We start from the raw sequence: 18,509 nt of genomic DNA, 5'->3' as shown, positions 1-18,509 counted from the left end.
ATACCAAGAATAAAGTATGGCAGGATTGTTCAATTACATCATATCGCGAAGCTTTTGTGTCTGGACGATCTACTGGATTAAAAATCCTTCTGGAAAGGGAAAACGAATAGTTCTTGTTGATATAGGCAGCAATTCAGGTTTTCTTAATGGTGGTCTATATGAATTTGAATCAAAGTCAACAAAAGATTACCACAAAGAAATGGATGGAAATAATTTCAAAAAATGGTTTGAAAAAATATTATCAAAATTAGAAAGTAATGCTGTTGTTGTCATGGACAATGCTCCATATCACTCGGCTAAAATTGAGAAGATTCCTAATTGTAGTTGGAAAAAAGCTGACATAATTTCTTGGTTGGAAAAAATAGGGTTCGTCATAACGAAAAAATGTTAAAAATAGAACTTTTGGATATTGTTAAAAAAATAAAACATAAATACGATAAATATATTATTGACGAAATGGCCAAAGAAATAGGTGTTGATGCGTTACGTTTACCTCCGTATCATTGTAATTTAAATCCTATTAAACTAATATGGGCAGATATGAAAGGTTACATCACACGTCACAACACAACATTCAAACTGTCGGATGTGCGAATTTTAATGAATAAAGCTATCGAACAAATAACTGAAGAAAGATGGAGAAAATGTATCGAACACATAGAAAAAGAAGAACAACGAATGTGGGAACTCGATGAGATTTCGGAAACTGTTGTAGAAAAACTGATTATTACAAATAGTGACGAAAGCAATATAAATGATTACTTCGAGCAACTATCTTCTGATACAAATGATTAATAAGGTAAGTTTACACTGTAATTATTTAAGAAAATTTTTAATTATATAAATATCACATAGATAAATTCATACATTACAGTAACGTTTTCCGTTAGAGGTTTGAGTATGATTTTTAAGGATTGCCGGAGAATTTGTTTTGTTTTATATCTATTTAATAAAATTGTTGTGTAGATAAGAATTCTGAAGTATGTTCAACTACACAATTATAAATATGTTTTGTGTAAGTCTTAATAATATATATTTAATAATTTTTGACTATATTTAAACGATGGAAATAATTTAAACGGCTACGTAAAAATATTAAAGTAGGCTATAATAAGTTTTCTAAGTATTATATTGGTAATTTTTAAATTGTTGTGACCACTCTGACCTACTTTAACACGTGCAGAGAAAGGGGCTTAACTAGTCAACACGTGTCTAGCCACTTCCGATTGTGATTTGACCAATAAAAATCTCCGGCGGATTAATACGACAAAATCTTTGTTTACAGTAGCTGCCAAGTTAGGATAAATAGACTATAGATTTACTTCTAAAGTATAATTTTCATGTTTTTATATTCTTCAATATATTTATTTTGTTTGTACAAAATAAAGAAATAATTTTTAATGATACAATAGCCTCGATTATTATTATAAAAATTTTCATTTGGCTTAAAATCGACGAAAATTCAACACGAAGTGACACGCAACGCAGAAAAATTTGAACATCGGACAGGTTAATATATTTTTTCGTACATAATCAGTTATCCGAACAAAATCACTAATTCGAACAACCCCAGTCCCCAATTGATTCAGATTAATGACTCTCTACTGTATATTTATTTTTTCTGTTTAATGTTATTGGATATGTATACATTTGCATTAAATTAATATTAAAATACTAAACGTTTAGGTACTCATGAGTCAAGTTATTAAACTTAATTGTCCAATAAATGGCGTCCGAATCCAGAGCGCCAATGAATGTGAATAGTTCATACTGTATCAGTTCGTTCAGGAAAACACCTTATGATGCAGTAGTACTTCCCGCAACCACAAACTATTGTTAATGAAACAAAATCTACTTCTCATTGGCTGGATGACACCTTCATATTAGCCAGACGAATTTTCCCACCCAAACTGACCTTATGTATGTGTTATGGCAGCCGACGGTCGACCAATCAGTGTCTCTGCTCATCTGTAGCTCTACGTCGGTTAGCATATCCTGTCAACTATGGAAAGTTTGACGGATGAACTTTGTTAGTTAGACAACGATTGGGAGCGAAGTGCAAATGTAAAAAGGAGCATCATTGCATCTATTCAACCATATTCCGAAATTCTTAATGAAAGAAAACAAAAATCTAAACAATTAAGAATGGATACTTTTTTCCGAAAAATGTAAGCGATCCGAAACTTTGAAATATCATTCGTTTTTCTTAAGATTTATTAATAAAAACATTTCACTTTATTTTATCATAAAATACATTTTAAATACATGTATTTTGTATTATATTGTATTAATAAAAAAAATATTTGTTTATTTTTCACTTATGTAGAACTTAACCCTATACCTCACTGTAAATATGGGTTCAATTTACACCGATTCAATTTGCGCCAGCTTTTGTAGGAACAGAACTGTGGCATAAACTGAAGGCTACTTGTATTAATGTACTTAATATATATTTGGCAGGACCATAAACAGCATGATAATGTGAATTGGGTCATAACAGCAAGGGTCAATAGTGAGATAGTTGACCATCAGCAGAACAAAAATGATAAAACACTTTTTGGACAATCAACAAAAGTACCCCTACCCAATTGTAATCAGAAATGTACAAAAAGATAGATAGAAGTCTATAATGTTAATTTTTATTTAATCTCAATTAAATTTAGAAATTAGTGCGCATGTGTTTATCTACAACAGCATGTCATAAAAAAATACATGGTGCATAACTTCTGTAACCCAGGAATTACTTTTTTCTAATGGATGTTCACTGAATCATCTGATAAGCACTGGACTCCGAGCCAACTAATCTGTTTGGAAAGTTAAGTTTCTGATAAAACTTGCTTCCAAATGCACCTTTCAATTCCATGAAGTCAGATGCCTTGGAAAATTCTTACACATTACACACAAATGAAACTTTGCACACACACTGCACAATTAATCAATTATTTTGGATAAAATTGTGTAACATTAACAAAGGTCAACAATTTCCATTAAAATTTCATGTTTTCCAGATTTTCCATGATTACTATTAAGCTGAACAACAATTTTTAGATCATTTATTAAATGGCTGTACAATAAGAATAAAAATGTATATTGTTGTAGTTATATTTTTGTCTCACGTTGAAGTTAAATAAAATGTAACAAACAAACTGTTTTGTAATACAGTACATGTTACAGTAAACAGACGTAGTATATTCACTTACAGGTTTGTCTTAGATAATGAGGAAATTCAGGTTAATTGGACTTCTACTATATTACTATTTATTTGTGTCAAATTGCAAAATAAAAAAATATGTCAAAAGTGCATTAGATGTATATATTATAAAATTTTTGGTGCAAAATTCAAATAAATAGATAAATAAGTAAATAAAAAGGTTTTTAAAAAAATAACTTCACCAGTTTAAAACATGGCAACAATTTCAAAACTTTTTAGGCATCTTTATGTTACCATGTATTACAGTATATTACAAAAAAAACTGATTTAAAAAAAAGGTCTTAAATGACAAGTTAAATCTTGTACAAAAATTTTAAAATATACACTATCTTGTGTGACTTATCTTTTCCAGCAATATTACGTTTTTAAATTTGCAATTTTGGATGTAATGTCAAAATTTGGTCCAATATTGGGCAGTAATCAATCTTTCACTAATACTTACTTTTGGACCAGTTTTTATCCAGTCTGGGACTAATTCACCATAATTATTCTATTATGGCCTTTCTTATTTCTATAAAATCTCAAGACAGTTTAATTTTCATATAATATGAGAGATTAATTTGCTGAAAATAAATGGTTGTTAATGTTATAAGGAAATTATTATCTAAGAAATAGAAAAATATATTACAAATACAAGTAATAGCATAAAATATTCCTTGCTAGCTATTGCTGAAGCAAATTCATTAACTTTTTTTGTTTACTTAAACTTATGCTTCTTTATCAAGTATCTTAAAAAACATAAAAACCATAATTACTAATAAAAGTAAGATAAAATGCTAGTAAATTTAAAAGCTTGCAATTTAAATTATCAAACTGTCAATAAAAGTACATTCAAAATTTATCTACTTTAAATATAATAAATTATAAACTTTCCTAAAAAATAACTAAATAATATTTATTTAAAATTAAAATTTAAGGAATAATATATATTTATTTAATATTTTCAAAATAAATACATTTTTTAAAAATATTAATAATAATTTTCTTCAATAATTTAAATGAGAAGTTCTGTTTGGAACAAAATGAATGTTAATATAAATAAAATTTAAACTGAACAATATTTTGTTTAACTGTTTAAACTGAACAGAAAGTTATTTAAACATTTTGAACCACTTCCATAAATGCTTACACATTGTTTGCAAATTTTGAAAACTAAACAAATGCATAAGCATAAGCATAAGCATAATGCATAGCAAAACAGAGTGAATGAATTTGTTACTGTCTTTGGAAAATAAAAAGATATTTTTTATTTAGTTATCAGAATTCTTTCAAATTTAACTAATAATATTTATTTAAAATAATTTTATTTTTAAAATTTATTTTGCAGTTTTAATAAAGTTCAGCAACATTTAAGTTATTTTCTCCAAACTCCATTAATCTTTGTACCACTAACATTGCAAAACAGAGAAAACATATGAATATACTGTAACACTTAGTTAAGAAAACTGAAAATATTTTACTCGTCAGAAAAATTTTTGGCTTTCTGAAGCCATCTTTGGCTAGAACAGTTGCACATCCAAAAATAGGCTAAATTAATGCCTATTTTAGGCATAATTAATGAATTAAGCATAAGTTATTTAGTTATATTGTTGGAACAAATACATGTCCTTATCTAAGCATATCAAAATAATTAATTCTCATGATGTAGCTCAATTGGATAGAACTTGGATGATAACATTAGAATATAAGGATTTTTTTTTAACTGCAGTCATACAAGAATTTTGAAGAGTGTTAATGTATACTATTTAAGCACTTACATAATTTAATATTGCATTTTATTGTTTAATTTCTGTACTTGATTATTTAAATTTCATATAATAGATTACCAGGACATTGCACAACTTTGTCATATCGCAATAGAATTGTAGCAGAGATGGAAAGAAAGAAGCGATTCCTCCATCTGTTAGGCACAGAAGAGGCAATTCTTGTATGATATGCAATGTATGCAGACAGGTGAACTTTGCACTTGCTGTCATAAAAGAGGCTATCATCATATCTGCAGGCCACAGAAGACTCAGTCTTTGCACTGGCCAGGTACAGAGAGACAATCAAAGAACAAAGCAATCGATGGCAATTGCTTTGTTTTTTATGCCTATTTTCCATTAGGCACACGTAATACTGATTTTATTTTTGATCCCTAGGCCTAAATTCCATTAGGTGTGCTCATTGCATCAGAAAGCATGGACATTGTCACTTAATACAATTTGTATATCGAAAACAAAGTCATGGACTCCTATTTTTACTTTCCTGACTCTGTTATAGATAACAGAGGGAAAGTATGACAATCAGTTAAAATTTTTAATTATTCTAACTTTTAATTTTGAATATTTAACTGTCCTACCTGATGATATTTTCAAGAAAGCCGAATAAAAATATTTTTGGTTGTCTTAACCAGCCAGTATATTCATGTTATAAAATAAGTTATTTTCTGTTTTTTGTAAAAACAAATAATAATACAGAATAATTATATAAATTCTATCTGAATTTTTACAGGAATATAATATAAAACATTACTCAATTCAATCAATTTAAACATCATGATATGATTAAATGAATTTTTTGCATCATATTATGATGGTTTATTTATCCAATAATTAGATTTGATTATTAAAGTGAATCACTTTTTAAAGTTAATTTAATCTTTATTCCATAAAGTTTATGGGTAATGAGCTATTTTGTTGAAAAGTTTGACCTTTCCACATAAAATATCTGTATGGTTACAGATATTTTATGTGGAAAGGTCAAACTATTCCTATTTTCCAGAATAAGAATTGAGCCAATGTGCTAGATCTTAACAGTTAAGAGCAAAATAAACATTTTGAAAATATCAAATCATATAACACTGATTTTGAAGAGAGTTAATGTATACTATATAAGCACTTACATAATTTTCTTTCATCTAACCATAAAAGTTTATTTTAGCAAATAAATCATTTTAGTTATTGCTTACAACATAAAACCTAATGGTGGATAAATATTCTGAAACTATTTAAATAAAACCTTGTTAATATTATTTCCCATCTACATTCAATGTTTCTTTAAAATATACCATTTGAAATTGCTTTGTTGTTGACTGCTCTACTAAAAGTTACTTTCTTCATTATTTGAAATAAATATTTTAACCCTCATGAATATTTCTGTAAAATATAATGAAATGGAGTCTATACATAAATATGTAAAAAAAACAAGATTTATTTTACTGAGAGAGGATTGAAAAAAAAAAGAAATGAAATTACCAACAATGTGATTGAAGCAATTATTTGATAGATATAATCACTGACTACAATGAGTATCAACATCTAACAAAACTACTTGTAGTTTTGTTAAATGTTGACCTATTCAATGTTTTCTTACAATAATCTGCTTAGATTATCATAAGAAAGCATTGAAATAAGTTACAAAAGAACTTTGTAACATAAGAAAACATTGAAAGAAAATATACTATAAGTAAAAATATGTAAACTAATTAAAATCAATTCCATTCTTATTCCAGGAAAACTATAAAAGCATGCACATGCAAATGCACACACACACATTTCGGTTAACTATACAGAATCACTAATTTTCCAAAATTTTTAAACTATCATAAAATTTAAATTTTAAAAAAAGGAATTCTTATAAAGTTTATGGTTTAGATAAACCACTAAATAATAATTGTTTATTTATATCAAGTCACACATTTAACACTGCAAAATAAATTTACTTTTATGGAATATCATCTATAATATTACATTAAAACTTCTTCATTTTTATATTCATACCATTCAAAATTATTGTAAATTTTTAGAAATATTATTTATTCTAAAATGCTACTAAGAACATTAAAATAATTTTTTATAAATATAATTTTAATTTTCTGGGATTATAAAATCAGAAATGGACTGATATCAGAAAAATAAAATAACAAAAAAGTAATTTATGTTTTATATGTATAATATTTATATGCATTAATTTAAAAATGATTTTATATTGATAATTTTACATTAATAATAATAATCTAAAGGTAAAAATATTCTATTTCACTAATCCAAGAAAACAAAAGTAAATAAAATAATTTAAGAAAAAGTAAATAATCTCAACATTGCATTTTCTTATTCAAATAGCTGTAAACAAATAAAAAACGAATTAGCTTACTTCATTATTATAATACCTACCATCAGGTGTGCAGGCATGGGGATCAGCTATAGTGGACACCCTTAATAAGGTTTACTGGCTTCTTTGGAACGTTTTAATTGCACCTTAAGGCGCTTCATGCCTATTTGGAACCCATTCATTGCTTGTATCGCTGCCTGTGCACTGACTGGGTTATCATAACTAACAAAACCTGAAAGTATATGAAAAATTACACATTCATTTTTTGGGATAATTAATAAAAATTTTTTTTTCTTAAATAAATAATTTGTCTTCGAAATTATGTGTTTTACTTACCAAAGCATTTACTTAAATTTGTTTGTTTATCAATAAAAACTTTGGCAGAAATCACATTACCAAATGGCACAAATGTCTGAGCTAGATCATTATCTGTGAATTCTTGAGGCAAGTGATAAATAAACAGATTGGCACCTTCCGGTCCTAGAATGTAGTAAGATTTGTAAAATAATTATATCATAACAGATATACATTTTGTAAAATACAAGACAAATGAAAGATAAAAAAAAATCATAATAAATGGCCTTTGAAAATTTAACAGTTAATAAAAAAATTTAGTTTACTATTATATTTTATTTTACTGTTTTAACAAGCAATGGCTTCCATATAATCTAAATTTTTTGCACATTTCTTCCATTACTAGAGTTATTATTTAAGAAAATATTAATACTGTCTGTTGATGCTATTATTTTACTTGAAATATTATTACTAGTACTTTCAACAAATTTCAGATTGTCTTCTTCAGGTGTAGAATAATGGAATCTTATATTTTAAAATATACATTAATGTGTTCCAAACAGCAAATTTGAAATGTATTCCATATAGTTTTTCAATGTATTGAAGCATTCTAATAATAATAAGTAAAACAGAAATAAAAAATTGCAAAAAATGTATAATTTAGAATTAACTTGAACAAAAATTATCATGCTAACTTCCTGTATAACGTGCCATATTACTGAAAGGTCAAGTGAAGGTTTGTTACACGAACTAAGTGTTGTTATGTAAAGCCTATATAAAAATGACTCTGCAATCTGAAGCAGGGTGGCATTGGCCCATAATACATTGTAACCATTGTTTCTACTGTTTCTAGCAGTTCAGTAGTGATTCTGCAATTTTTGATATCGTCTTGATGTTCTTGAAAGTGCACGCCAATTTTCTAGTTGTGGCCCGAATATGAAATATTTTTTCTCCCATTTTTGTCTGCTTTAAAGAGGCCATGTAAACTTGTGATTTTCCAACAAGGTAGAACTATCCCTATCTGCACAGAGAAATCTGCAGTTTTAGAAGAAGTACAATGCCATGTCTCTTGAAAGTGCATACAATACGATGTGTAATGGCCCCCAAATATGGAATAGATGGGTGAGCAAACATCCAACTCTTCTTTTTGTCATTGGATCTCAAAGCAGTTGGTGGGAAAAGAGAGCCGCAGACAAGATTATTGATGTACTTGAACTTGGAAGTCGTATAAGCAGCATTGTGTTCTGCTGTAACAACACTTGGTCAAAGTAGCTCTTTTCAACAAACTGTAATCTCAATATGGAAATTTTACAGAAATTCAGAGGACTGTCATATTCATTTTGCAAAGCTGCAAGAATATATATTGCTCTTTGTTTCTTAGAAATGAATAAAATTTTATTTCACTTTACATATTTTTATTTCAATTTTGTTCCTAACAAAAACTTCTGCTGTATATGTTTTATTCTTGCTTTAAAATATGTTCAACATCATTCTAATTTGTTAATTTTAATTGAATTGTATGCTAAGAACTATATTTGATAAAAATAACATAATCACATAAACTAAACAATTATTTTATTTATTAAAACATGGTGTAAATATCACAAACTTTTATGATTTGTGGCCTCAGATAATGAAAAAGTCTTAAATTACTTAGATTATAAGGAAATAGTTGTTTAAGAAAATAAATTATATCATTTAATGAATAGTATGAAAAAAATAAAACTACAGTAGACCCTTCTATAACACGGTAGATAAGTTCCATGATATAGGGGGTCTACTGTATAAAAATAATAAGAATCTTTATTATTTTATCATCAAAACTGATGAATGCATATAATACAGTCAAATCGCAGTATAGCAATTATCAATATAACAATTAACCCCTCCATAATGATAAGAAATATAGTTCCTTACATAATTTGTGTTAGCTTAACATAAAACTTATTCTAATAGAATACCCTCTACTGAGATAAATCTGTGTTTTGTGATGTATATTTTTACTGTACTCATAAAATACATAGTATATTCTTCACAATGATCATAATGCAGAAAATTCAATGTTAATTAATTTTAATTTATTGTTCAGTTTTGAAATCACAATGTGGTACTCTCTTAATACAGCAATTCTACCATGAATGTTAGTTACCTGCAGTCAGTAGACAACAGTATAGATGAGAACAGGTTACCAGATTTTATGTTTTTGGTATTTTAAGCATCTAAAAACCTCTTTTACTTCTAGAATTAGTATAATTTATAACAATAAGATAATCCTATATATTTCTGTAAAAACTTTGTTATGTTAAACTTATTTAACATAATAAAGTTCTCTTAGAAAGTGGTACAGATGTCTTAATGTTGTATATTATATTTATTACAACAATTGCAAAAAGAATTCTCCTTAGAAATTATATTTTAGAATTAGTTTAGTTTACTTACTTAATTAGTTTAATTTACTTACTAGCCTATAAAGATTTTTGTCTAGAAAGATTCAAGTTCTGACTGATTTTAGGTTTTGATGTTTAACATATACTGTAGAAATAATAAGCAATAAATCATTTAGTTCTTGTACTAGAGAAGACTAATATAACTGTATGTTTTTCTGTTTAACTGTGTCTAATTTTGTAGAAATTATCCTATTTGTTATCTAACAATGTTAAATTAGGCAAGAAATACCTTTCTAAAAATTCTCATTGTAACAATAAAATCTGTCTACAACAATATTTTTTCTTGTTCTGTTAAAAGTCACTATAGAGAAATTTGACTGTTTGAAATAGCATAACAAATTCTTAATATGTCTGTCAATTATATGATATTTGGAATTTTCAAGTTTATAATAAGGAAAAAAAAAAATTTAAATCTTATAACAACAGATATAATTTCTTAGATGTTATATCTTTTAAGAGTCAATAATGTAATTTTTTAATGTCATTAATACTCATTTGAAATTTGCAGTGTTCTAGTAATAAAAATTTAAATATTTGATAAATTATATGAATTCTTTAACTATTAGAATGTTATTAATTATTAATAATAAGAGTAGAATCAGTCAGAGATTCTGATCGTTCTATTATTCAATACATTTATTGAATATTGTGTACATGATTAAAATAATTTCACAAAAAACAAAGGATCTAATTTCTAGCATATACATTTATATGCTAGTTTTTAGATTCTTTGTTTTTTGTGAAATTATTTTGAACAAAGAAATCAAAAGAAAAAAAATATATACCTTCTATTTGTTTACCAGCTGGATTTTGGGTCTGCTGGAGACCAACTTGGGCAAAAGCTCCAGGTAATGCTATAAAAGGTTAAAATTTCATTTGTTTCATTTTAAATTATATAAAAACTAATATAAACAATTAATAACAAAATTAATAATGTTTTTAAAACATGTTGTTTAATTTTTATCTTTTCATTCAAGTAGATAATAATTTTTACATTTGGAAGTTCAAACATATTAACGATATTTATACGGAGACAGAATCTGTTTATTGCGAAGTCCATTTTGATCTGGTTTTCAAATTCTCTGAATATTTTTAAAATATAGCAAGCATTCAACTTGATAAAAAATAGAAAAAAATTATTTTGATTTTCTTATTTAATAATACATTAATTAAAGCAAATTTCCATAAAATTATAATTTTATATTAACAATTACATATGAAAAATAAAAGATCAAAATGTAATTTATCATAATAAAACAAAGTCCCAAAAATGTTCTTTAAAACGCATTTAAAATTTATATAAGTTTGTTATAGCATACAGATAATAATAAATTTAAAGTAAATAAAATAATATATACCAGAATACTGCTGTATCCCTGAGTATGCTTGAGTTAATGCATCTAAGTTGGGACCATTTGCTGCAATACCTGCTGTACTACCTAACCTAAAATATCAGTTTTATTTTATTATCTATTTTAAAGCTTTCTATTTCTACTGAAAATAAAATGTCTGATCATAATATATTTTTCAAGTATTGAGTATCTTACCCATTGACACCTGTAAGTGTACCCATTGTTGATAGAGAATTTGTGCTCATGCCTAAAGCCATACTAGAAACAGGACTCATAGAATTTACACCGCTGAGTGAAGAACTGGCACTAGATGTGTTGCCTAAAATATTTTCTATAATTAAAAATTGTTTTATTTCAGACAGAGATTATAACCATTGACAATCATTTATTTTATAAAAAATATTTTAAAATTTAATTTAATAATTGCAAAATACAGACTCATTTTTAAAGTTAATAATTATTTCTTTCATAAAATTTCAATGCTAAATATAAAATATTCCAATAATGAAATAAATAATTCAAATTGATGGTTTCAACAAAACTGTGTCAAAAGAAAAGCAAATACAGAATTGATTAGATAATTTTAGCTTGTTAGTTATTCATTGAGAGATCTGTACAATTATGTATTTAGAAGATTGTTGAAATACAAGCATCCCTTGCCAACCAGAAAAAACAATTAATATTACTTTTCACAATATTACCAGTACATCTCTGTTTATGCATAAAATTAATTATCAATGTATATTTACTTAACAGCAAATATAAATACAAATATTTCAAAGTTTATTCAAAAAATAATATACATGGAAATTTGAGTATACTATAAAATTGCACAAAACATCTTAATAAAATTATAAAACTATGTTTTTTGTTTATATTATTTATCTATTATTACTGGATTTAAAGTTCTTTGGTATTAATTTTATTAAATACATCCAGTTTTTGGAGATTTTTCATTAAATAGTTTAATTTTATTTTCAGCATGGCCACATTTCTTTATTGAGCTGCAATTTGAAAAAATTGTAGACCTATAAATTCCCACTATTGTCCCTCTGTTCTTCCTTGATCTCAAGAACAGTATTAGATAGATGAAAATCAAGACCAGATATGGAAAGCTTACGAGCATGAGGCCCCAATTAACTATATACAAACTTCCACTTTAGGTCAGAAGTCACATTACTTTAATTCAAAAATTTTCTCTCTGAACAGAGTTTTGACATATGACTAGCATGACTTTGTTGTTAACAGGAAAAGTATGATGTACAGTACAAGGGCAAGACACTACTAAAGTGAACTGCGACGAAAAACTTTCAGCCCGGAATTTTTTATTATATGACATTCACACTACAAGTGCACTAATAAAATAATTGCTCATTTCTTTTTATTTTTCTATTGTAAAATTTAATGGTCCAATAGATCTAATTTTAACAAAACACAATATTTCATTTATTAACTGCTGACTGCCAAATTGTTTCTTTGGACAAAAGAAAGCTATTAAGAATATCTATGTTATCTTTCTAAATTATAAACACGTCATCAACATAATGTTTGTAGAATATAATGTCCTCTAAGTAATCTCTGAGGATGTTTTTTTCCAGTTTACGTATTACTAGTTCGCAAAGGAGACCTGACATGGGACTTCCCATTGGGACACCTTTCTTTTGTTTGTATGTCACCCTGTTGAATCTAAAAAAAAAATTGGTAGCACATCAAGTCTGCTAGATTATTTAAATTCTCCAAGTATGTCGATAACAATGGATTGTGTTGGACCATAAATTCAATGAGTGTATTGAAACAAGATGCTAGATTCATGGATGGGTATAGACTTTCAAAATCCATCACAGTCTCTATTTTATTGTTCATTAGAGCTAAGTCTTGCAATTCTTTTACCACCTTATTTGGATCATGAGCCACATAATTATTTTGCTCTAGCTTTTCATAAATGTACTTTTTTAAGCACTTCTTTAGTATATATGTTGGTGCGTTACATTTTTCCACTACTGGTCTGATTTCCTTGTTCTCTTTGTGTGTCTTTGCAAATGCAAAGATTCTAGGCATCTGGGGGCTGGGGTTATGTGATTTTTTTCATGGTGCAGACAGAAGGAGCAAATGTAAAGTGGGATGAGGCAAAAATCATTAAAATGGTCCACTCGCCATCCATTGCATTAGAAATGGAAAAGAGGGAAATATATAAAAGTAAAATGGAAAACTGTTGCCTAAATGCCAAGGATGCTAATGCACTTCCAACAGCATGAAAGTACATGATAGAAAAAACATGGGGATTAAAAACTTGTAGTAGTTATACTTAGCCTTGTTTACTATATTTGTTTATTTTTGTTATTTCATTTTATTTTTACTGTTATTTATTCATTGTATTTATTTTTAATTTATTTAATATACACAATTATTGTAAATCTTTTAAATTTAAAATGAAGGTATTCGAAAAGTTGTGTTCCATTTTGGAACAGTAATCGTAAGCCTGAAGATGGTCTTTTTAATAACTAGGTTGAAAACGTTTGAGAAATAAAATAATTTATGCTCGGCAAAAAATTCTGGTGTGTTGATATAATTAGTTGCAGTTGCTGAGAAAAAAGTGGATAACTAAAAATACCATATTTATTTGAATCTAAGATGCCATCAAATCTAAGATACATCTTAATTTCTACATCTCATCCTCAAATTTTTTTAATATATAATTTGAAACAAATTTATGTCAACAGAATCAGGATTTATTGCAAATAAATTAAGTTAAATATTGTTGTCAATATGGTGATATATGTAATTTTCAAAGTGGTATCAAAATTGTAAACTACTTCATTTGCTATTTTAGGCTCTAATGAATTAATACTAATGTTATTTCAGCCAAGTTCCTGAGTATCCCTTTTAGTTTAAGTAAACTAAAACTATGCTAATCAACACTGGATTCAATGTTCACATCTTCCCACATTCAGTCATACTCAGAGCTGTATAAAGCATTGGAAATGCAACATTTCTTGAAAGAATGCTGTACAAATTTTGCTGGGATTTTCATCCAAGTACTTATGACATTACTGTAACAGACTAACAAAATTGAGCTAAGTTTACATCTTAAATATTTTCTATTATTAATATTGGTATTATAAAATCATTAAAATGATGCAATGGAATTAGTGACAAGAAATAAAATGCATGGCACTAGAGGTAACTAATTATGATGTATTACATTGAATCTAAGACACATGCTGTTTTCAGAGATATTAAAATCTGAAAAAAGTGCATCTTACATTAAAGTAAATATAGTATATTATTAAATTAGGAAGAAGGTTGGAAAAAATCACAATTATAATGGATTTAAAGTCAATGTTTTAAATGAATTTTGCTAACATTAAGATGCTTTTCTCTTATTTACATTCATATCATTCCATTTATTTATTTTATATAATTTTAATTTGAAAAAGATTGTTAATCCTAAAGATAAGGAAAACTTAATATTGAAAATCTTAAAAAAAAATAATTTTAAAATATTTAGACTCCTGGAGAAAACTGTTAATTTTATTTTTAAATCATGTACTACTTATCATGCAAAGTTGTATAATTTGCCTAGTTCAAATATTGATTGATTACAGAAAAAAAAACACCAACTTTGAACTCTGATTTTCTTTTAAAATAAAATTAGATTTTCTTGAATGTAAAAAAAGGAAAATGTTTATACTAATATACATCGGTGAATATTTATTCTATATAGATGAATAAAAAAATGAATCAAAAACTTTTGAGAATAAGATAAATTTTTCATATTGTGCTGAATTTATTAAAAAAGAAAAATAAAGAACATTAAATATTAATGGTGAATAAGTTATATCTAAACGCAAGATAAATACTTTTAGATTTATTAAAGAAAGATTCATTAAGTCATTAAACTGTTGTATGACAATTCTTTTAGAAACAGAAGGCAAACTATTAATAAAATGTAAGAAAATTATTACATTCCAATACAATGTTTTAAAAATTTTTATTCACAATGACCTAAAGAGTCACCATTGCTTAGTAAAAAAAAAACTATTCCTTTAGCTTCCAAGTAGGTCTTACCATTAACATTTAACAAAACTTCTCTTTCTTAATAAACATAATTTAAATTTAAAAAATGAATAGTGAAAACTAAATTTTTTATTATATTTTGTTATTAATTTCAATAAAAATTATACTTACTATTACTACTAATTATAAAAAAACAAATTTCCAAAACTTTTTCACAAAACATTTTTAGAACCATAATTACAAATAAAAGATAATAACGATGAAAGATAAATAATTATAATAATATTTGTTTATGTTTAAATAATACTAATTCATCAATTTTCAAATATATATTCAACACATTGACAAAGATGGAAGTTATTGATAACTTTCATGATTAAGTCAATAACCTAATTCAAATATGTAATTTTGTTTTTTTGGTTTCTAGCCTCTTCTTAATATTCTTTTATCATCATTACAATAAATGTTAAACACAGTAACATTACATCCAGATAAAAATTTTTTAAAAGTTACCTGATAATACTTGTAATCTTAAACAAAAAATTATAAATATAAAATTATTACTATTTCATTTTAAAGGAATTTTGATTGTATGCAAAAGAAATCTTACATAAAGAAAAATCACCATCTGTAAACTTTTATAATCAATAAATAACTATTTTCTGAAAGGAATGATTCTACTTATTTTACACAAAACCATATTAAATACCACTTTTATTAAAGTAAAAGAAAAATTAATTTTATCTTTATATACAGTGAAATCCTTCTATAAAAAATATTTGAGACTGAAAAACTGTTATAAGGTTTTGTGAATGTTATCTTTAAATGAAACATCTTTTAAATGCAGCCTAAATTATTTTTATTTACAAACATATAACATATGCACCATGCAAAAAAGTAACAGTATAGTTTTACGCTAATGAATTATAAGAGGATCAGTATTATTTTTTAAAAATAATTCAGCTATGTTTGTTTTCTTTTTATAATTAATTGTAACAATTTGTTCCTACTACGCATAATTAAATCTTGCACTAGCTTCAAAAATTACAATGGCATGTACTAATATAGTGTAATAAGTCAACAAATTCAGCTTAATAGTGTTAATGTTCAAAAATTAAATGTTTATCTTTTCATAGGGTTCGACACACATATGTACCTTTTGATGAAGGCTAAGTATCCTAACAATAAATTTAATTACATACAATATTTTGCATGTTTTTGCAGAGGCATAGACTCTAATAAAAGGTCATTTCTATGTATTTTATTACATTATAGTTAATTTTTTAATTTTGTTAAATATAAACTTTTTTCATTAATGTAAAAAGTTTGTTATTTAGTTGTGATTTTTAACTTTGCATGACATTTAAAATTTTAAATTGAAACTGTTTTCTAAAGTCAGTAATTGTTATAAAAAAGTTTTCTGAGGATAAAATTTTGTACTGTACATACTGAAAACATTTGAGCCTATTACAAGAAAAGATATCTTTTGAGCTTCAATAAAAATTAAACTGAATTTGTTGACTTAATGTGCTAGCTTGCATTGACTGTCTCCTATATTTCTGTAAAACTGTTTGTGTTTGCTCATGTAGTCATGTATGACTTTATTAGTGACTCTGTTTCAGGTGTTATTTCAACTACAAAGTCATTGCTTTTGACATTGTCATCATCATCACTTTTAGTCTCCCATTCTTCAATCTCAGAGAGTGAATTAAGGATTGTTTTTCTGTCATGGCTTGTGTACTCAGTTGAAGTAATGGTTTGCAGTAATGATAATTAAAATTTTAAATTGTTGCTGGCAGAACCTGTAAGCACTTGAAATCCATGTAACGGCTTGAAAGATATTGAGTTGCTTTGTCAGAATTTCAAGTAATGTTTCATGATCTACATTTATATTGGTGCTATATAACCATTTGTCTGTAATTGACTTTGAAATTTTGAATTATTGAAATGTCTTGATCCAAAAAGTTGAGAGTGTGAAATAAAATTCAGTGGTAAAAATATAATTTAGACATTTTTGAACTAGATGTCTGAATATGATGCAGCATTATCCAGAAACAAAAGCACTTTCTTTGTTCAGCTGTTTCAGCCACTCTGTCATAATTCCTCATTGGAGGAATGGTCCTTAGTAAACTTTGAACATAATATCCTCATCTATACCCAATATGTTGATGACATTTTGATTATATGCAGAAATAGACTGGATGTTGGGGATGTGTTAAAAGTATTCAATAATAACAAATATGGATTAACACTAAATTGGATCAAGAAAGTCTCACAGATGTTAATTTCTTGCATGTCAAGATTCATGTAACAGATAATAAGTTCAACACCACAGTGTACCGCAAACCCATTTAAATCCCTCTATTCATACTGGCCAATTCTCTGACCCTTGGTCATATAAAGCATCCACTTTCCGTGCACTTGTGGCTAGAGCCCACTCACATTGTATGCAGCTCTCAGATACTAACAATGAGCCAGAACAACTGAAACATATTGCATCCAACCATGGGTACAGCCACTCATTTATCAACAATATAACGTCCACATATCAGGCCAGGTCAATCAACACCAATACTAACGTTAACAACACAGAAGAGAAATGGGTAGTCCTAAGTTACAAGCCATTCCTCCATCACATATACAAAAGGATGGCCAAGGATTTAAACATACGCATAGCATACAAAAGGAAACCCACCGTGTTTTGCCTTTTATCTAACGCAAAGGATTAAACTGAGAACGATAAAACACCTGGAGTTTACCGCATCCCACTACAGGATGACAGGTTCAACAGGACACTAATCTACATTGGTTCCACATACAGATCATTACAAACCCAGTTATGAGATCACAGGTATGACGTGGCAAAAGGAAACATCAACACGGCCCTGGCTCGGTATGCCACTGAGCTGGGAATTTCCCCCTTATGGGAGGAGGCTACCCTAATACACAGAGTGTTCAACAGATAACACTTAAGAACATTAGAGGCTGCAGAAATCTACAGAGCAGACATAGGAGGAGCATGCATCAACAGGGAGTACATTCCCATACCAACTGCATGGAAGTATTATTTAGACTCTTAAAGAAAATATACATTGC

At 27.1% G+C, this 18,509-nt stretch overlaps 1 protein-coding gene across 14 annotated transcripts in view; it reads right to left on the bottom strand.

Annotated features, from left to right (window-relative positions):
- Positions 1-18,509, bottom strand: part of LOC136981258 (CUGBP Elav-like family member 2) — a 263,471-nt gene that overhangs the window by 17,499 nt on the left and 227,463 nt on the right. For 13 of the 14 annotated variants that reach the window (XM_067277552.1, XM_067277551.1, XM_067277553.1 and 10 more), the window contains 5 exons: positions 11,592-11,727; positions 11,403-11,488; positions 10,830-10,898; positions 7,640-7,783; positions 7,366-7,535 (listed from right to left, as the gene is read on the bottom strand). In XM_067277552.1, the coding sequence (XP_067133653.1) occupies positions 7,408-7,535; positions 7,640-7,783; positions 10,830-10,898; positions 11,403-11,488; positions 11,592-11,727 (563 nt within the window). In that variant the 3' untranslated portion in view covers positions 7,366-7,407. The remainder of the gene's footprint in view (positions 1-7,365; positions 7,536-7,639; positions 7,784-10,829; positions 10,899-11,402; positions 11,489-11,591; positions 11,728-18,509) is intronic. The other variant, XM_067277549.1, reaches the window with a different exon arrangement.

Source organism: Centruroides vittatus, unplaced genomic scaffold, assembly GCF_030686945.1.
Source record: "Centruroides vittatus isolate TY-2023 unplaced genomic scaffold, ASM3068694v2 contig_749, whole genome shotgun sequence".
Classification (NCBI taxonomy): domain Eukaryota; kingdom Metazoa; phylum Arthropoda; class Arachnida; order Scorpiones; family Buthidae; genus Centruroides; species Centruroides vittatus.
Note: the sequence above shows the minus strand (reverse complement) of the source record. Positions and strands in the feature narration are given on the sequence as shown.